This window comes from Pholcus phalangioides, unplaced genomic scaffold (assembly GCF_987345545.1).
Source record: "Pholcus phalangioides strain wild (caught in Gottingen) unplaced genomic scaffold, Ppha-v1.0 ptg000037l_1, whole genome shotgun sequence".
Classification (NCBI taxonomy): domain Eukaryota; kingdom Metazoa; phylum Arthropoda; class Arachnida; order Araneae; family Pholcidae; genus Pholcus; species Pholcus phalangioides.
In genome coordinates, this window is record NW_028301624.1 from 2843666 (window position 1) to 2867095 (window position 23430).

Genomic DNA, 23430 nt, shown 5'->3' on the forward strand with positions numbered 1-23430 from the left:
TTCTCACTGGGTTCTTTCTTTTTTTTTCTTAATTCGATTCCCGGGCCTCGGAAGAACGGTATTTAAAAAAAAGGAGAGAAATATATTTGGAGATGGGCTTATTATTACGTCACTCACTGACGTCATCGCCGTGGAAAGAAGCAGCGGCCCTTTTTTTCTTTTTGCAGCAATTATTATTAATAGCGTCAACTAAACGATCACTGGTGTCTTTTATTATTTTCTTTGGTTGCTCGATCTTCTTTTACTGTTGCTCCTCCTGTTTTTTTTTTTTTTTGTTTTGAGCTTGAACCGAATGACGTCACGTTGTGTTGTTCCGCGTGGTTGGCCCGATGATTGCAAGATGGTGGCGTTTGTTGCTACTTATATTATACATGAGAAAAAAGAAAACTCCACCCGGAAGTTTTGGTGGGTTTTTAACTGAATTCCCGTAACGTTTAACGTCGGTGGAATCTTTTTTTTTCTTCTTTCTTTCTTACATACGAATGTGCTTCTTCCTATAATTATTATTATCGTCTTCTAAATGAACGGCGTTGTTTTGCGCAATGTGTGCGAGCGATCCGTTGAAGTCGTTTATTTGACTATGATGTTGACATTGGAAGTTTCGAAGATGCATTGACGAATAGTTTTGATCTAGAACGTTAGGTGTCCAAACCTCGGGGACTCAAGCTATTTGACACCCTCCGCATCAATAATTAATAAGTGCACAATCCAATGCATTCCTTCCTCCCTCCTGCTTACGGACCTCAGTCCCGTATATACGGGACAACTGGCAACTTTCAGCCCTTCTCAATGTTTTCTCGTGCCGGTGCCTCTTGTCTGGAACCCCTTTGGTAATTAAAAATTTGAGCTGTATCTTTATTAAGGAGTGGGAGAAGGTTCTTGGGCAAAATGCCTAAGTAGAAATTAGTCAGGCCTGATTTACGCCAATGCTCAGGGATGCACCCACGATGTCCATAGCTGACATAGCTCCCGGTCCCGAGACAATTAAATAATGTTTTCTTTTTTCATGCCTGCCATAAATTCTTATGACTTGTCATGACTTCCCTTGTAAGTCATGACAAGTCATAAGTAAGTCATTACAGCTCATAGCACTTTTCAGAATGCTCAGATAATATAATGTAAAAATGTTTTTTTTAATTGCTTAATCAAAAAATAATAATAGATATATGAGAAGTGTTGAAGACGCCATCTCTGTAGTGAAAAATGTAGATCTATCATGGATAATTTTTGCGTTTCTTCTTGTTCATGAATTTGGGGACGTTTCATGTTTTTTTTTTCAAATTTCTGTGCAAAATATGTATTATGTTTTTCCCCCAAATCTTTTGAATATGAAATTAATAATTGTTTTATATTAAAGGTGTAATGTTATGATGACACATATTTAAATTAGTTATGCCTTTTCAGCCAGGCAGCCCGTTCGGGCTGGGCAGCGACGAGAAAAATTAAATTCCGTCTGTCTGTGTGTTATGCCTTTTCATAAGAATGGGAGGTAGCTTTTTTATTGAAAAAAGCACTAAAATGTGTGTGTATATATATATAGGCCTATCTCTACTCTTAATAACCCCTCCCTACTAGTTCCCAATGTGCCTTCCATGCTTACGCACTCCCAACGTCGCTCTTTTGGTCATTCAAATGCTTGCACACGTTCTAAGTCACTCTTTTGGTCACTCAGTCTTACAAACTCTCTAGGTTTCTCTTTAGGTGGCTGATTGTGTGGCTTTTCTTCTCTCTTTAAGTACTGGGATTAATGGTTTTTTGCGGCCCTTCTCCCATTCTATTCAAATTTTCTTGACAACTCGTTCTTCAAAATTTCCGCCCCCTTCAAAATAGTTGTCCTGGAAGCTAAGCGCCCCCCCCCCTCCCCCGTCAATAAGCCACAGTGGATGTACGTTGTTTAAATTCGGAAAGGGGAACCAGAAACCCTCAAAGTAGAAAATTCCAAAATCTGCGACGTACATCGCAGAACAACCAGTGCAACTACAAAACAATCTGGCAGAATTTTAAGAAAAGTGTAGTGAAGAAACACTATTATATGAGAATTTTTACTGTCAGAACATTTCCAGTCAGCTGAGGGTTCGTTGCAGAACAACGCAATACATTCTGTTCGGGACCAGGGGCGTATGCAGGACTGACCTTTGGAGGGTTCAGAAAAGGCTTGGGGGGGGGGGGCACAAAAATCATATTCCAGAGATAATTTGAATTACTACCCATCAAGAAGCATTTAAATTAACAGAAATTGATTAATACAGCATATATAAAGAATATTTTCCTTCGATATTTCGGTTTTTTACCGAAATAATCTTTTTTCTTCTAATTTTTGGTTGGCTGGAAAGGGCACGAACCCCTAAACCCCCCCCCCTTCCTGCGTACGCCTGTGGGGGAAGAACAGGTAAATTCAAGTACTCCACTATTACAAGAGGTTGGGAATCCCTGATATGATAGCTAAGCCTTCCACTTGTTCACTCTGCAGAACAATCGATGACGCCCTCGGAAATTTTCTACGCACGGGAACTGAAAAACAACTCGATTGATTTATGGTCAGAAATGGATGCACTCGGGGGGGCTATCCTCAACCAAAGTCGAGTCCCGTTGTCGGTACAAACGAGGGCGAAACTTGAAGAATACGTCGCAGTCTTTTGGTCATTGTCAGTGATTTTTATTATTATTACTTTATTGCACGGCGGTATCTCGGTACTAGTTAAACAATTCCTCGGGGGGAACTCTCAAGAAAAGACAAATTGGGATCGGTCAATGAGTCGCTGTTGCGGACTCGAGGGCACGGCAAAGTACAGAGCTTGTACCACCAAAGTTCAAAGCCGGTCAGGTATTCAATGGGAAAAATAGGTGAAATTTCTCGTGGGAATTTGGAGGTTCCGTCCACGTGCTACAGGGCACAATGTACTGTGTATGTTTGTACGCGTGTGTGCCCAACAAAACAATAATAAATTTCTCTTTTTTTTAAGAGATAAAAAACCGCCGACGCCGTTTATTAGAATCACGGATGATGATGTTATCACTATTGCAAGGAACGGACCGATACTATGATACAGGAAAAAATTCGTTGAAAGTTATCGGACTTCGAATAATGCTATCAAAATTTTTTCCGTCTTAAGTTTTTTTTTGCGCATTCTGAAAAACTAAGGTTTAACCAAACTCTTGTTTTTCTTGTTGAGTTATCGTTATCAGGCTGCAGGACAGACATCTTCAACCAGTTGCTCACGAGCACCACGGTGCTCAATGCCCGATTTCGTTCTCGCGAGCACTTAATCAACGTTCGATTAAACACCTTGTACAAACTGCATTCAAGGAATGAAATCATCTTGATGTATTCGTATGACAAACTTGCCACAAGGGTGCTCCTCTTTTGATGATTGGTACAGGCAGTGCTCATGACTAGAAAAAAGGGTAAAGACCTCTGCTGCAAGACTATGGCTAGGAGGATAGAAGGTGTTCTTTCCCCCCCCCCCCTGCTGACAAGCATTTCCGTACCTAATGTTGTAATCAATCAGTAGTATTCTCTATGATCCTTGTATATGTTTAGCTGCTTTTGCAATGGCCTTCTTATAAAGAAGGCAAGTATGTATGACGGAAAAACAGCGCTTTCCTTCATTTCTTGATGAGTTTCTTTCAGTTGACCAGATTCAAATTTCTTTTCCAGAGAGACTTTCACAAGGGATCTGTGAAACGTATTGTGTACGTTGAAAAAATATCGTAATTTGTGATATACATTAGACCAGCGTTTCTCAACCTATGCGCGGACCGAAGGTGGTCCGCAAGCAGACTTGATAATTTTAATTCTAAGTAAATGAAAAAGTTCTTATATTGATTTTAGCAATATTCTATCAATACATTTTAGTAGTATTCCTATGGATTCCAATAGAAGTCAGACCCTCACACTCAGGGTAACCATCTAATAGGGTATCTAACTGAGGAAAATACTGTTTATCGCAATGCTAAATATGAAGTCAATTGTAGCCAAAAAAAATTCAATTAACGACAAGTTTGCTGATTATTGCTAAAATTGTTTAAGAGTGGGGGGGGGGGATAAAGGACCGCAGCGGTACCATTTCCATTGAGAAAAATACGGGAAACTGTGATTTGAAATACGACAAAATACGGACAACTGATCTGAAATAGGCTAAATACGGGAAACTGATCAAAATATTGCTAACTGATCTGAAATACGGGAAACTGATCCAAAATGCGGGATATTGCCAATCAGCTTCTTAAGCATTGTCACAAGTTGGCAAAATCACCGGTGCGTGGGCATTGTGGCGACGGCATTGATTCATTTTTTTGGCATGCCGGTCTCTTGTTGCCACTCTGTGCAAGATCTGGAAGGAACACATAGGACATAATTTCCCAAATTTTTTGTCCCATTCCCCCCCCCCCTTCTTCAGAAATTTTTTCTCCCATCGCCCCCACTCAAGCCTAAACATAGAATCCTATATCATACCTTTACCTTCTATCGCCTCCAGGGGGCGATATCCCACTTTGGGGAATACTGCCATGGGGGGGGGGGGGTATAATGATGATGCCAATTCATATGTATGCGTATACCGATTCCGCCATTGACGCTGGGGAAGGGGGATACTCCCCAGCGCGACCCAACCCGCACGGGTAAAAGGCTTATATCCCGGGAGGGGGAGAGCCTGGGTCGTGTCTGGTCTGTCGGGGAAGGGGGATTGCCCCCACATGCCCCTTCCCGTATCTCTGCCCATGCACTCAAGTGATCTATCTGTAAATGTGTGCCACGGGCCACTTAAGTCATCTGTAAATACGCCGCAGGTCACTTAAGTGATCTGGAAATGTACCGCGGGCCACTTAAGTGATGTAGAACTGCACCGCGGGTCACTCAATTGATCTGTAAATGTGCCGCTTAGTTCATTTGCACAACATTAGGGTTTGAGGTCACAGGCCACGTCATATTACTTCGTCGCAGCATTTGGGCCGCGGGCCATGGGAGTATGTTGAGTATGTATGGTTTTATACGGCATCGTATACGTATGTTTGAAATCAAATCTGCATTTAACCGTAATTCTTGATAGCAGTTTATACAGGGCAATATTTAGCTGAAGATTTGATCTAGTGCAGTGTTTCCCAAAGTGGGCGATATCATTCCCGGGGGGGGGGGGTGATGGAAGTTTCCAAAGGGGCGGTAGAAGCTTTGGGTTTAGTATAGGATCCCATGTCCTATGGAGATGGATTGATTTAGGGAGGGGGGGGGGCGAGGAGGAGAGAATGTTTCTGAAGAAGGGGGCGATGGAGAACAAAATGTTTTGGAAACTATGACCCAGTGCAGAGGTCTTCAACCTTTTTCTAGTCGCGAGCACTGCTTGTACCTATCATCAGAAGAAGAAGAGCACCCTTACGGCAAGTTTGACGTCCGCGCTCGCGCGAATGCATGAAAAATCAGGGTGATTTCAATCCTTGAATGCAATTCGTACAAGGTGCATAATCGGACAATGATCAAGTGCTCGCGAGCACGAAATCTTGCACGAGCATTGAGCACTCTCGGCGCTTCTTCAGCCAGCACCATGGGGCTCGCGAGCAACGGGTTGGAAGATGTGTTACAGGGCACGATGCATCTTACTGTGCATGTTTGTGTGCCCAACTGAACAATAATAATTTTTTTTTTTTCAAAGAGATAAACAGAAAAATCAAAGCAATAAAAAAAAGCAACTTTCTTACATCTTTTTGGGCTTCTCTCGTTTTTTTTCTGTGCGGCGGCGGCATTGGTTCATTTTTGGCATAAATGCCGGTCGCTTGTTGCCACTCTGTTCAAGATCCGGAAGGAACCCATAGGTGGTCTTGGGTTTCTTTCTTTCTTTCTTGAAGAGCAAAGAAGAAGAAGAAGGAACATTCTTTTTGCTTCGTCCCGAAGAGCGGAGGCCGCGAAGTTCCGGTTAAAGTTGCTGATGATGGTGATGATGATTAACGTCGAAGCTGGCGGCGAACCTCACTGAGGAATTTTTTTTTCTTCTTCTTCTCTTTGGTTTTTCCTTCCCTCCCTGTGCCCGGGACCGAGATCCGCGTCTGCCACTTCTTGGCGATGGAGCTCCTGTCTTGGCTGCCGTTTTCTTGTCGTCCGCCGCGGCGACGTTTGAGGTTCGTTTGCTCGCGCAATACGGTCGGTCGATTCGCATTTTCGAGGCGCGAATGCGAGCCGGGTCTCCCATTTGAGAGAAAAGTCTCTTCCCCCTCCCCATGGGCGGAGATACGCGGGGCCGGGTCCAGAGCCTGGGGTACGGGATCCCCCTGCTCCCCCACCCCTAGTCCTTTGATCATTTTTGTCGCACCACGGTCATTTTCTGCACACGAGGGCTACTTAGACCGGGACCTACAATTTATTGCCGATTCCGAACGGCAGGATTGTTTTTTATACTCGTCGAGGGGGTTGGTACGCTAACGGACTGATGGGGGGGGGGGGCTCCATGCGGTAGTAATGTTTTTCTGTGGCCATGTCGCCGTTTCTGTTGTACCCCTATGCCAGGAAAGTTTTCTGACAAGGACGAACCGGGTATCGAACTCGCGACACCTCTGCACATCCTTTGGTACTTTAGGCGAGTATCTTATCGACCTGGGTTACCACGCCCCTCCCCCAGTCGCGGCCCTGGAGATACGGAGGCGTGGGGGCATTGCCCGCCCCCCTCGGTGTCAGAAGGGGAGGAGGGTGGAGTAGACTGATCTTATGTATATATGAATTGACATCATTATCGTGCCCCCCACCCCCACAGGCAGACCTACAACACGACACCGACATAACGTAAAATTTCAAACATTTCCAACTTTACTTCTGAAAATGGAAGACAGGTGGCAGCAGGAACACGAGACAGGCTCAATTCGACAACATAAATAGGTTAGGGCCACTCGGAACACACACGTTCCGTCATGTGCCGATGCGTTAGAAATTCCGCAGAGGAATGTGTGCACGAGGCGCATGTACGGTTAAGTAGTAGTCAATTCACGATAAGTCGAACTTGAATACTGTATCTATTTAAGTCGAAGTTTTCACTCCGCCGCGCAACTTTTTTCCCCCTATTTTAGTATTAAAATTTTCCCTTAAATCGAAGTTTTCTTCGAAGCCTCAAAATGCCTAAGCCTGGCACTGAGTGGGCACCACAACGGTTCAATTGTTAGCCTAATTTAAACCGTTGGCCAATCATAACACGAAGTAGCAGATTTATTGATGCATATATATATAACCCGATCAGGGGATCGACTTTGCAATAGAGAGTGTTCTCTGCCATGGGTTTTCTATAGGTGAATTCCGGATGTGAGCCTTAAATTCGACATACGAGCCGAGCACTCTTGAATGCTTTAGTGACTCACGAGCGGTATTCACGAGCTATAGGACGCGTACGCCAAGTGAGATGTGGTGCTAACTTCACTTTCGGATAGAAATATTCTTTCAATTGTATTTTTGTACGCATTGGATCTTTGTCCTTTTGGTTGCGTTCCCCCATCCGTCCAATTTTTAAAATGTAATTCAACGCAGATCCTGTTTTGGGGGGAGGGGGAATTCTCGAGGACAGGACCCAACATGTATTCTTCAAACTTTGAACAGCACCATCTTAATGACTATGTGCCAAACATTTTTGTGGGTCTAATTCTAGTCCAGAGACTTCCAAACCTATTTGTCTTATGATTCTCAGAAAATCTCCCTTCAGAATCCTCCTTGCACAACCAACCCATATTGTATCTGCAGCTCCTACCGTCCCCCGGTCCGTTTCAGAATAAATCCACTGTCACAGGGTCGGTCTACCTATTGAGATGTCACTGTTTAAGAGCCTGTTCCTCAGACGTTCGGGGCCCTGGGCAAATATGTATTTATGGAACCCCCCCCCCCCCTTATGTGTATTATTTGAAGCAGAGGCTCACGCAGGGGAAGGGGTATGAGCGCTGTGTCTAAAGCACAAAGGCGTCCAATTTTTGGACCTGAAAATTTATGGGCCCTAAGCGTTTGCCCATGCTAACAACTAACTCTGATAATACCCAGTATTTAGTTATCAAGTACTGAGTATACAAGAGAGCAGTGCCGCGTCTCAACACATAGGCCCACCCGTAGGTGATCTCGGAAAAAATCACTTTGCCCGAGGCACAGGTTGCGTTTAAAACGGTCCTGCAACAAAGAATAGGTATGGAAATGCATGTGTAAAAAGAATATTGAGAACCACGAAAGCCTTGTTTGTTTCATTAAACGCCTCTACGGGGAGGAAATGTGCCAAGAATGTTGAATACCCTGCCCTTACATTATATTACAAAAAGTTGGAATTACTGACAGCGTCATCTATTGACTAGTTGGTAAGTTTAGTCATTATAATCGTAAAATTTAATGTTGATTCATGCACATCGATTTTGAAACAATAAGTTATAATTTTAAATTATAACGTACGTAATATAAACGTAAATTGTACAAAAAAATTTTAATTTATTATATAAAATTTGAGAAAAGCAATTCAATTTGTCGGTCAATGGTTTTCAATTATAAAAATTACCATAATAAAAAGAAGTGGCGTTTAGTTATACGACTTTCACATTAATGTTGTGTTTGTTCGATCGCAATGGCTTCCTTTGCATTATAATTTTGAACTAAATCATTAACTCGACGTCAATTGTTTGATGTTTTCACTTCGACTCAAACTCCGAATCTCTTGAAAAAGCGTCGCTAACACTCCATCAGATGCGTACAGCATTTGTATGCAGTGAAAACGCGTTGCTGCAACAGTTCTTCTTGCATATTGTCACCGCAGAAGCCATAAATGTTTGTGAGATTGCTGACGTATACCAAAATAGCCAGTGAGCCTGGCTGATGGCCATTTAGAGTGGACACTTAAAGGCATGTTTGTTTCTTAGAATACGCAGACTTGACGAGCCCAACAGAAACGGGTTTCAATAGTTTTGACAGCCATATGTCCTTTCAGAATTTTTCTTCTTCTAATGTTTTCAGCGTTCGAGAAAACGAAAAGGGCTTTCTCTAAATGAAAAAACTTTAAATTTTTGCAAGATTTCGACAGGAATTGTAAAGACAAGCTGCTGGTTGCCAAAACAACGAGAGTCCAAGATAGGAAAATTCCCCAAGAGTCGAGAAGATTTTGCCGCAATTTTTTACCCAATGTCGCGTCCCAAAAAAACGCTCTTCTGAATTTCATTTCTTTAATTGAAATGCGATTTAATTTGTTTTCCCCCCTATGACAGAGGTCTTCAACCTTTCTCGAGTCGCGAGCACTGACTATACCCATCATCACCCTTACACGGCTTTGGCATACGTATGCCTGAAATCTGCATTAATTGTAGTCCTTGAATGCAATTTTTATAGTGTGTTTAATTGAAGCTTTGATCAAATGCTCGCGAGCACGAAATCGGAAGCGAGCATCGAGCACTCTGGGTGCTTCTGGGAAGCAGCACCGTGGTGTTCGCGAGCAACGGGTTGAAGATGCCTGCCCTATAATATAGTACGATTGAAATTATAATTTTTATAACGGAATTAGAGAGATGCAAACACATTAAATTTCATAATATTTTGCATGCGTGTGGGGGGGGGGGTGGAGAAGTCTTTTTTTTTTTTTGAAGACTCAATTATTCGACTTGGCCCTCCCTCTTGAACGTCGTATATATTCTAGAAACCTTGGTATTTGAGATCCCACTGTACAAGAACCGTGTGTCTTGGCGACGTTCCGCAAAAAAAAAAACCCCGCCATCCGAGCAGCTGGAATGCATTAACCCTGGAGCTATTCGTCCCGGGACGACGAGGAGAGGGAGGGAGAAGATAGAATGTAAGAGCCTGTATAGCAATAATAATCGTAAGAAAAAAAAGCAGACGACGGAACACAACTGTTGTTGGACCACTGAACCTCCTCCTCACTGCCACTAACCGGAACTGTTGATCCCCGGTGCGTTCCAACCGCGGTCTTCACCCCCCCCCCCACCTTCGTTCACCTCCGTCACGTATATAGAGAGAGTTGTATGTAGAGCTGTGGTATTTAGAATGTGCTGTTATATATCTACTACCCCCCCCCCGTCACCCCTCGGCTTGTTCTTGAGGGGCTCGAGGGGGGCCCCCACCGCTATTATTCGTTTATGGTTTGCCTTCATTCATATTATTGTTATTATACACGTCATCTCGATACAATTCGCACTGGAAAGAGGGGGGCGATGGAGGAAGAGAAGAATTCCAGCGATGCCTTTTCTTCACTGGTGGTGAGTATTTATGTGCGATTGGAAATGTTACGTAATGGGTGAGCTATTTAATGTTTCGGTTGGTATTCGTGTGTCATCGTGATCTGCAGGGCGCCCCCGCAGGGCCGTCTTAAGAGCACCATTCAGGGCCCGCAACTAATAAGGGGGAGAAGGTCGGTCTGGCGCCCTAACAAAATCTCATTTTTAAGAGGGCCTCCAGGCCGCGCCTGGGTGGGATTATGCATTGTGCTGACCCCACCCCCCTACCCGGCCGCTGTGCGATCTTGTAGGCGTCGTGCTAGACTCCCATCGTGAAGATCCAGGTTCGAACCCCGTTGATGCACAGTGGTGTGCTGCTGACGTTGGTTTTCTGCGGTTTTCCAACTTCGAGATCTAAATATGTGCCGGTCTCCTACTCGGAAAAAAAAGAAGAAAAACTTACCGCAGGGAGCAGGCAGACCTTCAATGCGACACACACATACATACGATCACTGCCGTAGCTAGACATTCCTGTGCCCTGTGCGAGAATTTGAATTTAAGCCGTCTTCTAGCCCATTTAGGCACATTCTGGAGCCCCTTCTAAGTAGGCCCTGTGTGGGTGCACCTGCCTAGCTACGGCCCTGCATACGATACATAACACGGAAATTCAAGCATTTAACCCGATTCAGTGCAAAACATGGAAGAAAGGTGGCAGCACCAGCAAAACACGAAACAAGCACGATTCCGACAACATATATACGTTAGGTCCACGTATACACTCAGAAGACACATTCCGTCATGTATCGAACGAATCGACACATGCCGGAATGTGCAAAAGATGTAAGGCGGGATGTGTATCTGGTCTTATTCGCACATTTACAGAGCTTCATATTTATATATTTGTTGAGCGGCGCTGTTTCGCAGCAATTAAGTGGCCCACGGAATAATTCCAGAGCATTTAAGTGACACAAGGTGCAGTTCCACATCACTCGAGTTTCCCGCTACCCAGTTCCGGATCACTGAAGTGGCTCACGGCTCATTCTCAAATCGCTGAAGTGACACGCGGCATATTTAAAGACCACTTGACTGACCCGTGGCAGGATTCCAGAGCATTTAAGCAGCCCGTGGGGCAGTTCCAGAACACTTAAGTGGCCCGCGACACGTTTAAAAACCAAATTAAATGGCCCGCTCTCTCTCCTAAATGTTGAGCACCCTTGCTCTAGGTCACTCTTTTGAGCGCTCACTGCGATCTCTGGGCAGAGGTGGCTTCATGGTGGGCTCACAAAATTTTCCACCCTTCCCATGCCCCCCTGGACCAGAGCCCCAAGGTTGGAATCTTTCGTGAGTCCCCCAAGCCAGACTTTTTCACGGGCTTTTTTATAGTGAATTTATAGCATGAAAAAACAAAAAATGATGTTAAGTGTCCCAGGGCTGGAGCCCTGTCAGCTCACCCCCCCCCCCTCCTTGTGAGGGTCATGGCCCTTCCATTCTACTAATTGACCACTCATTCTCTCAAGACTCCATACACCCCAACACTCTATTAAAAAAAAATTCTATTTTTAAAAACCCGTCCCGTAAGACGTCACTTGATGCCTTTTCCCCTCGCTATAACAACTGGTTCCAAGCAACTAGCACGGCACGAAGACCAACTCCGTTCAATTAGCGTATTATAATTGCGTGCGATCACTCGCATTGCGTAATGACGATGGCCTTTTAAAAGATCCATTGTCAGTCGACCACGAAAAGATGTCGAATCATCAAGGTAATCCCATTAATACGACGACGGACATGTTGTGTGTGTCTTCTCCTTTGTTTTTGGCCAACGTGATGGCACGCGATTCGGTTCCGTTTGAGAGAAGTTGCGGCTGCGCGACTAATTGATGCAATCTTTTGCATTTATAAGGAGCGTGTTTTGGAGGTGAAAGTTGCGGCTCCACATCGTTATTAGATGCTCAATACCGTCGTTAATCGGATCCAGCTGGAAATACTATACGGAGAAGCCAAGAACCTCCCTCCCCGGTACACCTGCAGCATATATAAAAGAAAGAGCGCAAATGTTTGTTTTACTTTGGACAACTTTGACTGGAAGAGGTTTTCCTCTCGTGTTTGCTTTAGCTGGAGTCGTTGGCCCTTTCTTTTGCGGCTCTCACCTGTGCTTGATTAAGCAACGACGCCTAGGAGGGGTTGGTTGGTTGGTTGCAAGTGTAGAAACCAAGTGTTAATGTCTTTTCTTTTTGTAATGATGATATCAAGTGATATCACACCGTGTTCGGCGAGAGAAAACTGCGAATTTTAGGCGTAAGAAGTTGTCTATTTCGGTTTTGGTGTCGATTTCTAGGCCTGGAATTAGTTATTTTGTGGTCCTGATGCTAATACAAATACAAGGCCACAACAGGCGAAATGCCCAGCGAGGCGGCTGAGAAATGTAATATGTATGTACATGCATTCTCCTCACCAACAAGTGTCAAGCTCTACTCTAAATTGATTTATTCATTTCTATTTATGCTCTATACGTCGACTGAAAATCTATTTACGAAGCCCACTCAAAGCCCTACTTTGGGGCCCTTCAAAAGTCCCTGTCTCAGTGGGGCTTCCCGCGTCTAGGGTCGTCTTATCATCACGTACATATGGTAAATCGTAAATAAACAGCGTTTTTATCGCAATGCAGGGCCTATTTCTAGCATGGGCAAATGCGGCACATGTCCAGGGCCCACAAATTCAGGGAACCCCATTCAAATGCTGAAATTGGCACCTTCTTCAGATGTTTCAATTTTATACAAAAATATTAACAACGATTTGTATTTTTTGATCGTCTTGGGAGGGAACATGGGCATGGAGCCTTTTTACCGCTGCGTAAGCCTCTGCTTCGAATATTTATAAATACAGTCGACCCCGCTTAGTACGACTTCCTTTCATAGTACCAACTCTAACTACTTCTCATTAAGTTTCTTGTTTATAAGCGTTTTCCCGGCTACAACGTTTTCCCGCTTTTTCCCGGTGGTTTTTTGAAGAACGTTACAAGTGGGATCCACTGTATAATATAAATGGCTCCAAAAACTCATATTTGCCCCAGGCCCAAACTTATGAGGAACAGGCTGTGCTCATGGGGGAGCTTCAACAAGACTGTGTGGAAAATAGCATGTCTGAAAGACCGGTTACTCTATAAAAGTTCTATAAACGATCTTTAATATAACTTTTATAGTGTAATCGTGGCCTAATCCATCATCTTATACAAGATTATAAACTAGGGCGACTAACACTCCAAGTCTGTAACAAGCCGCTCCCCCTCCAATACTGCAGCAGGACCCCTAGACTGGGTGGGATATTTTCGTGCCCCCCCCCCAACCAAACTTTTCACGGGCCCCCTCAATTTTTAGCGTGAAGAGACAGAAAATAAGAATCAACCCAGATTTTTGACTATACATATGCAGTCGACGCTCGATATAACGACCCCCTACTCGTCCCGTCGGAAACCGGCGTTATTTGTTTATTTATTGTATTTATGTTTGGAGGGTCGTTATATCGAAAATAAAACATATATAATAATCGTTCTATGAAAACATTTGGGACTTATCTTACCGATCGTTGTAATGAAATGGTCACTATAACGTGGGGACGTTGTAACGAGCGCCGACTGTAAGCTATATCATTTAAACATTGACCCCGCTTAAGAGCACTATGGGCTCCCTCGCAAAGCGCGGAGGCATTCTGTTGCCCCCACCCAGCTGAAAGTGCCTGCATACAAATTCACGATTACTCTCGGAAATCATAGAACTGAATTTCATTATTACGAAGCCCCTTATGTATTTGAGGCCGCCGGACAGTGTTCGGGTTGGCCCGTGTGTCGAGATGGTCAAGAGAACTATGGGCTCACGCAAAGGGATTTTTCCTAATCTCTTTCCCCTACCCCCTGTAGAAATACTTACTTATCAATTCAAAATTTATATCCGGATCTCACCTTTATAAAAAGCCTCCCGGGCCGTGCCTGGGTGAGCCCTCACGTTAAGATGGCCCTGGTTATGTCATGGATGCTTCGATACGGTCGTTCAGTTCAAACTAAAATAGGATGCAGAATGTTATCAAACGCATCTTCAACCTTTTGCTCTCGAGCACCGCGGTGCCCATTGAATAATCTAAAAGTGCCCGATTCTTCTCATTTGTAGCACCTTAATTATCTAATTTGACTGAGAAAATTGTCAAAATTTAAATATAGGCGTATAAAGGGTGCTCAAAACTTTACCGGTTCGATTTGTGTAACACATTCATTTGACTAATGTAATTATGGGATGTGGCCTACATGCGTTGGGCCTGGTTCGACCTTCGAGACAAAACAACAAAATCGGTTCGAACGTCGAGTTCCGGTTCCGGTGTTTTGTCACTTGACCGGAAAGTGCGTTGTCATGATCTTCCGGAAGTTGACCCTCTTTTCACTGACACATTATGTCATCCAATGGGTCATTTCTACATGAATATATCCTCTGTTTTTATTATTTACGGCCTTTTCGAACCACGGTTCTCGAAAATTCCATTATTTTCTAAAGCGGTGATGAAAGAGTATCGCACGTATTTTGAAATCTGTCCATCCAATCAAAATATCGGGTATAGGAATTTCATCATATGTCTGACTCGCGATTCCCATTCATAATTTATAGCTAGGAGACGGCAGGAAAAATTTTGGAGGCTGACCATTTTTGGGGAAGGAATGACCGCTATGATTGTGTATCGACCTGTGACGGAACCATGCAGTCAGCGTTTTATTACGGGGGCTCGACTTGATCTTCGTATAGGGGAGGGTTTCTGAACCTAAGGACCAATAAAATGTCTGAAACAATTCGACGGACCACTTGCGTCCCGTATTATGGGACATTCCCGTGTTTTTAGTTGTTCTGAATTTTTTCTTTTTTACATTTGTCCCGTTTTTTCAACGATGCTTATTTTAATTTGTAATGTTCACGAAAATCGTAAATAAACAGCGTTTTCTTAAGTTATTATGATAATTATGGTTATAAATATTCATCTTACATATTTGTCAGGTTCAACGTTCCCCCCCCCCCTTCAATTTTTTAATGATTTTAATTACAATTGGGGATTTTGCCGACTTATGACAGCGTTCTGTATTTAGGAACCCAGTTCCCCGTATTTTTCACAATGAAATATGGTCATCTAGTCATTTGAATGTTTTTTCCGAAAAATATACACTTTTTACCCATTTCGGCGCAATTAGCAAATTTGTCGTACATTTGTTTTTTTTGTTTTTTTGTTACAATTAGTGATAGCCAATATTAAGGATCATAGTTTCCCGCATTTTCCTTGATGAGGAATGGTGAACCTGAATATGAAATACACATTATTTATTGTATTTCGTTAGCATTCAATAATTTAGTTAATATCCAATAATCAAGTCTGCCTGCGGGCCACCTATTCCATAGGTTGAGAAACGCTGATATATAGAAGATTTTGATTTCTGAATTAATTCTGTGGGATGCTACAAAATACTGTGGGTGCTCGTGCTGCACCCTCGGTTTCGACGCGACTGCATACGGTTTTTTTTTAATGGACACCTATTGGCTTGAAATTTCGGGATGACATTTTCCTCATGAGTGCTCTAAGCTGGGGGCCTCGATCAATTGTTTGTGTATTTTAAATTATATTATTTCATTTCAGTGACTCAATTGGGTGATCTACTAGTTTGGCTTAGTTAAATTTACTGGACAATATAAGGCACTCGCTAAACACTCCGGCCTGGTGTGTTGGAATTCAAAGATTGGCGAGCGTGTTCGTTCAGCAGCGTAATGGACCCCGGGTAAAATGATACTCAGGAACCCTTTCCCCTCCTAACTTACGTATTTAATCAGACCGCATCATGTGGGGACTTTCTATGCAACTATTTTTTTTTTTTTTTTGATAGGGATAACTAGTGATAACTAGATCCCGAATTATATGCGCTAATAAGTGGCAAAATATGCACTGAAAAATGAAGAGAAATCTTCATTTAAAAATGCCGAAATATGTCATGAAATCAAAATGTGTGTGTGTGTGCGCGCATATTAAAAGCACTGAAGTATGGCCCAAGAGAAAAGAAGGATCTGCTGTAAAACTAAAAAATATACACAAAGGAAAAAAACCGTGCATTTAGAAGTGCAAAAACAAATATACATTTTTAAAACTGCCTAAAAATACGCCCTAAAATCACACACACTCCATAGTAAAAAAATATTTTCTTCAAAATATTCAGGGACTTTGTTTAAATTTTGAAGAATATAAAAGAGATCAAAATAATTTGGAAAACATCAACGCAACATTTATTAGTAGATAAAAACGCCAAAAATATGCATTTATTTATACTAACTTTAAATAACTTATAATATCCGGACTCGATAACCCTGTGAGCGGTAACGATCCGAAGATCTACGAGAAAATTTTAGAAAATATATAATTATATTCATAAGTTTTATAAAATATTCTCTTGAGCATTCATCAATCAACACATTAATATGATTTTTTTGATGATAAAAATTTTGAGTAATCGTTATGATAAAGACGTATATGATGAAAAAAAAACCATACAGGAAAATTTGTTTTTTGACTTACACGAAATCAAGTTTTTAGCTTACGCGTAATTCTAACAGATGGCGCACCTTCATTTGTCACCAGTGAAATAATGCTTTGGTGCTGTCACCTAACCGACAGAAATAGAACTAAAGACGTTAAATTTACTTTTTAGTTTCGTTCCTTAATTGCAGGGTAGTTAGGGTACTGAGTAATTATCTGGAAAAAAATTTTATGACGAGTAATTTCACTCCTCTCCCAAATGTTGAGGGGTATTTTTCGAAAATGAGGGACAATTTTTCACGCACGGTGAAAAATAATTTTAAATTAGAATTGAAACAAACACCCAGAAAACCACATGAAACACCAAGGCATTCGTATCCTATATAAAATTCAGGATGCATAAATGAAAACATACGTATACAGTATGTGTGTGTGTGTATTTTTATATACTCATTTTTTTTTTTGTTTCCACATCTTAACAGCCAGTTCAAATTTCATATCACAGTGAACGCCTTCATCAGTGACACTGAAAGTAAGGCCTTCGCACGATAATATTATTAGGGTGTCCAGATGGTCATGACCAACTTGAGCCCTCTATTTTTTGTTTATATGATTTAATGTCGCAAAACCACATTCACATGATGCTGCTGAAAGAGGCGGAGTTAAGGCAATTATGATCAATTTTATGTATATATCGTCATTTTCATCTCTTTATGTTTATGTAATAGTTCTTTTACAAATAGCCATTCTTCCCTAAGTGGCGCTTCTTTAGGAAGTATATTTTCATCTTTATACAAGGCATTCTCATTTCCTTTACAATAGAAACAAATTAAACTGTCCATTGCTTCATCAGAACTTGGGTTGTAATTCGTTTTTGAACTGTTATACAGAGTACCATTTTTTTTATCATTGGACTCCGAAAGTTTTTGCTCATGTTGTCATTCATAGGATTCAAAACTGAGTCAAAGTCAATGAAAATATTCGTTGTACTTTTTTTCAAACCTGTTGTCCAAGTTTTCAACCAAATGGTCTAACGACTGTTTTTTGCTTTCATGGAATTTTCATCTAACATGAGCGTTTTTAATTTTTAGTTGTCTGTAATACTCATTTCCTTTTTCGAATTGTAAAGTCTTTCAAACATATTCCAGGGGTGTTATGAAACTTTTCTATTCGGAATTTCGTTAATTTCAACCTCTCAATAAGGGTTGAAAAAGCTAAGGTTGTCTGCTTGAGAAAAGCAACAGATAGTTTTTCAAGTCCAAAACATCTTTTAAGAGGCAAATGCTTGCAACAAAGTTGAACTCAGATACTGCTTCTAAAAAACTGGAGGATTCGGTGTCAGCCCCCCCCCCCCTTTTTTTTAGGTATGTAACGAACATTATACAGGGATCAGAACTAAGTTACAAATAAGCCTGTATAATCAAGTAGTAGCCGCTGAAGCCTTAGTATACTATTCCCTTTATGTTTATTTTGTCTTGTTAATATATTTTCAAAAAAATGAACCTAAATTTTGAGGAATATTTTCACCCCCTAAGAAAATTTCAGGGAGTGAAATACGCATCTAATGCGTATTGGCGAACACTGGTAGGAAATGTCCGTAGATTTTAAATGGCTAACCGTTATCTTAGAGACATACTCCCAGTTGGAAAAAGTACCGAAATAACGTGTAGTACTCAGGTATGTTATTCATGTTGCAACTTGCGAGGGGTTGTATAGTCATTAAAAATACAGAAACTAACTTTTTATACGGACACCCTGTTCTCAAAAGCCCAATTAAAAACCTGTTTCCCTCTGAGGCCAAGAAAAATCCACGTTTCTAAGGGCAATGTTTATGTAATACTGAGTAATACTATGTAATACTGAGATATTTCAGTTAAAAAATTGGGGAAAAAACAAGAAAAAAACAAGAAAAAACTTCTTTCCTTTATTTATGCAATTTTTTTCCCAATTTAATAATACAAATATCTCAGTGAATATTGCACTTAGAAACATGGAATTTTTTTGTTAGCCTCAGCACAGACAAGGCAAGAACTTTGTAAGTGGGTTTTTGAGCACAAGGTGTTCGTAAAGAAAGTAAGTTTTTGCATTTCAATAAGTATATAATCAATCCCTTCCAACATGAATGACGCATCTGAAGTCTACACGTCATTTGGGTAACTTGGGTAACTAATTGGAAGTATACCTCTCTAGGATAAACGGTTCGGCAGTAAAACGTGGCCTAGGGACTTTCCTTACTACCCTGTTTATAAAATTGATTTTCAATCTGTATGCATGTGTATGTTCTCTATACAAATCTACGATTTTAGATCGATCGCCACCAAATTTTTTATATTCACCAAACGGGATCTGACTTGAAAGATAGGCTACTTTAAAAGTTGGTCAGAGCTGGGCAAATTCTCGAAATGGACAAAAAAACTGTTGGGCAACCATGGTTCCTGGGCATCAACAATGACTTAATGAATGTTTACTTTGGTTACCGTGGTTCCCAAACGATGCGTTTCAGACATGTTTATGCCTTTACAATGGTTTGTCATTTCTTTAATCCTGACAGTATTATTATACATAATAGTTTATTCCTTTATATATTGGTTTGTCAATGTTTCAATCCTACCAGTAGTTCAAGAAAATCCGGGAAGCGCCGGGTATTTTGGCTAATAAATTTTTTTTTTTCTAAACTATTTTTTGTTTATTTTCATTAGGAATGGAGACAAACATAACCCTGTGGCAGTTCCTGTTGGAGTTACTGCTGAGCAACCAGTACACGCACATCATAACGTGGACGAACAACGACGGCGAATTCAAGCTGCTGAACGCCGAAGAGGTCGCGAGGCTCTGGGGCCTCCGCAAGAACAAGCACAACATGAACTACGACAAGCTGAGCAGGGCCCTGCGTTACTACTACGACAAGAACATCATCCGTAAAGTTCTCGGGCAGAAGTTCGTCTACCGATTCGTCTCCTTCCCGGAGATAGTCAAGACGGAGAACAAGATCCCTTTCCACGTCAAGATGGAGACCATCACGAGGAGCAACATGGCTGCGATCGCCAACCCCACGCCCCTGTTCGGGTGCCACACTGGAGGAGGCGCGTCTTCTCCGTCGTCTTCGTCTCTGTCGCCGTCCTCGGGCCCGGCGAGCCCGACGAAGCCCGAGCCCCTGTCACCACCGAAGAAGAGCGTCGCAGAACAGCAGCAACAACCGAGCTACGAGCCGAGCAGGCCGACGAGCCACCTGCCTCCTCATCATCACCACCACCACCACCACAGGGGCTCGCTGTGGTTCTTGCCGCTACCGCCCGCCCACCAGAACAGCCAGCCGCAGGACCTTAGGAGCCGCGACACGAAGAGGTCGTTCAGCGACGACGACTACGACGAGGGCTACAACCACAACGACGACAGCTCGACCGAGGGGCCCAAGGACCTGTCGACGACGTCCTCGTCGGCCCCGACGTCCAAGAAGATCAAGTCCGAACCGGACTCGAGTGACTCTTGCCTCTCGCCCGGCGGCCGCTCGTCGTCGTCGCCACCGACGAGCCCCGCGCCCTCGTCGAACAGCACCGATTCCAGGCACGAGAGGGGCCCCGTGACAATCTCGAGACCCAAGCCGAAGCCGCCCCCGATCCTGACGATACCGGCCAGCGGCTCGGGCCTGGCGCCGCTGCAGACGCCCGTCGTGACTTTCGCCAGCCCGTTCATGACTCAGAGCAAGACCCCTCTGATGACGGCTCTGCCCTTTTGGAGCCCCTTCGCCGCTGCGGCCGCCCTGCACAGTCCGAGGTCCGGTTTCCCGGCCCCCGCGAACGGCTCCAGCTCCCACTTTCAGTTCCCTTCCCCTCATCACCTCGGTCTCACTTCTTTTCCTCCCTTGAGTCCATTCCTCGGACACCCCTTCTCTCCCTTTGGTCCTCAGGTCCTCCTGTCACCAGCAAAGTCCATCCCAGTGCTCCAGTGATAACCGAACGCATGCACACAATTGGAAACAGAGGACACAAACCGCATCCATTGATTCAAATCAAGTGATGATGTACCTCCTGGAAATGACTTCGACACTTTACCTCGACGCGCGTCTCTACCCCCACGGAATCTTCTCTATTTCTCAGTATTACCGCTCCTCTTAAAGCTTGGAATCTTCAATCGAGCTTGTGATAGAGACACAGAATGGGCTCGAGAAAAATGCTCGAAGAAAACTCTAGAAAGAGATGCTCGAAGGAAAATGGCACTAGTCCTTGACCAGGAGCTTGTTAAAGCTCGGCGAGAACATTCAGAATGTGTAATTGGAGTCTTAGACTCTTTAAAGAGATAGACTTTCTACTCTAGAAGACATGGACATACTCGTGTTTTTTTGCTTTTCTTCCTTCAGAAATGCGAACTAATGAAAAAATTCTGTCGTGTCACACACACATTGCTCAGTTAAATGATGCATATAAATACTATCATATATTTTTACGATTATATATACATACGTTACATATTATGCATAATGATCGCTGTATCATTATGTATGATGCCTCCCCTGAATAGAATGCATATGTACCGACATTTTTTTTTTGTATAATTTTGTAGATATCATTAATATATGAGCAGGGACGCTGGGATGGGCCGGAGGAAGAGTCAGAAATTCGGAAACCCTTAAAATAAGGAAGAGTCATACACACGCAATACATCTCAAAATGATATGCACTTATTGAATAGGCGACAGATGATAATCAAAATCGCTTTCTACACATGGCTCTGGCATCCCTGTATATTGGTGTTGATAAATTTGGCGCTACCTCACAACTTGAATGTGAGGTGATTAATCAAAACTTCATGTGTCAGAAGCGATATGCAAACAGTTTTGATATGCAGTGCACAGCAAAAGTTTACACTAATTGAGATCGCACGGTAAACATTAAACACGTCAATATTTTGTGCATCAAATTAGGCTCTTGCACGACCTTTCGTGTGTACAGTCTGCCACTGGAGAGTGGAGGAGCTAGAGGTTCACCAGATAGTAATAGACCATCCTTTAGCCTGTTTGTAATGATAAGCATTTTGGCAACCTTTGAGAAAGGCTATTGATACCTGCTCGTTGCAGCAGAACGCAGTCCAAACCATCAATGAATCACCATCACCTTGTCTGCGACTAAAATTATTCCATAGTTTCTTACGCAAATCATGCCCCAATTCATCTGGACTGCCCAAGTTCCACTTCTTATTGCTGAAAACAAATGAATACAATTTCTCTCAGTCCATACGACGTACGCTTGTGAGCTCACGGTAATCGTTGTGTTTGGCACTAGTGTTTCAAAGATGATTTTTTCACAACTTTTTCAAATACCATTTTTCACCTGTTTCTTGTATACATCTATAAATAGTATCTGTTGACACTATAAAAGTTCAGGCGAGCTGTCTATTTGTCGCACAGAAGCGTAAATGTCGGTCTTTCTATTCTTCTGTAATTTTTTCATCCGTAAAAATAGGCCTTCCTGATCGATGTTTGGCTCTATAGATACCAATAGCCGACTTCCGAAACAGTCTCCTCTTCTCATATCAGGCTTGCTTCTTCAGAAAAACGTTGTTCTCAGTAACCCGTGGCATCTCAAATAACATGCTATCACGTGGGGAACTAAATACTGAATAGCGGTCATGTCATTAGCGGCAAATTAGCATATTTTGATAATCAGTAGCAAAAAATTGTTTATTGTGTCTAAACTTTTGCAAACTCGAATAGCACTCTTTTCGTTAAAACTTATTTTCATTACTAATTACGGCAGTTTTTGGTATTCAGATGTCCAAAAAAAATATTTTTACAAAGAGCGAAGGGGATATCTGATGATCTTTATTCAATAATTTGGTTTCTTTTGAATTTAAGAGTGAATTTCATAGGTGTTTAAACTTTTGCAATGCACTGTAGTGTTGTATATTTTTTTTCTTCGAAGTCCCTCGCCTATGTTTCTACTGTACGTGTCGTTTTTTTGTGTTTTTTACCCCTTTGACTCAAGTGCAATTATAATCGCCGTCTTCCCTTTCCATGATTTTACGAATCCCCCATTTTAATGTATTGCAAAAATGCCTTTGGTGATACTTATATTAGCTCGAAATGAATAACCAGATTTAATACGAAGCCAAATAAATATACAGATTAGCCAAGAATCAGCAATATGAATGCTGAACGCGATAGCAATGACCTAAATATGCAATTTACCATCCGAATCTAGAAAAATTTATTACATTGTACTTTCCAAAATGCGATAAAGTGACCTTTCAATGTATTTTTGGTATAAATAAAATGAACGCACATTATCTATTTGAAACTATATCCACCAGAACTCAGGTAGTTCCAGTGTTTTTAAAAAACGCTCTTAGGTCTGGATCCGGAATTTGTACGCGTGAACTATATATTTTACACTGTGAAATTGTAGCAAAGTAGTTTTATATAATAAGGCTTCATATGTATTTTCTTATCGAAATTTTCTGAGAGAATTCAATTTATGTGCGTCCGAAATTATATTTCTTATAGATAATTTGTGTTATCGTTTTTGTGTGTTTATCAAAGAAAAGTGTTATCGTACATCTAAATGCAGAGGACCAAAATCTGTGCAGATAATTTTCTTGTAAATTTATACATGTTGTATATACGAATATGTATACATATAAAGCAAAAAAAAATTGTGAAGATAAAAGTTTCTGTAACGAGAGGAAAACTATTTACCTGTTGCAAATAAAACATGTATAATTTCA

General features: G+C 42.0%; 1 protein-coding gene across 3 annotated transcripts in view; it reads left to right on the plus strand.

Moving 5' to 3' along the window:
- LOC149065910 (uncharacterized) overlaps nucleotides 1-23430 on the plus strand; it is a 99529-nt gene extending 76099 nt beyond the window's left edge. For all 3 annotated transcript variants that reach the window (XM_089253391.1, XM_089253392.1, XM_089253390.1), the window contains one exon: nucleotides 19410-23430. In XM_089253391.1, coding sequence (XP_089109517.1) covers nucleotides 19410-20659 — 1250 coding nt within the window. In that variant the 3' untranslated portion in view covers nucleotides 20660-23430. The remainder of the gene's footprint in view (nucleotides 1-19409) is intronic.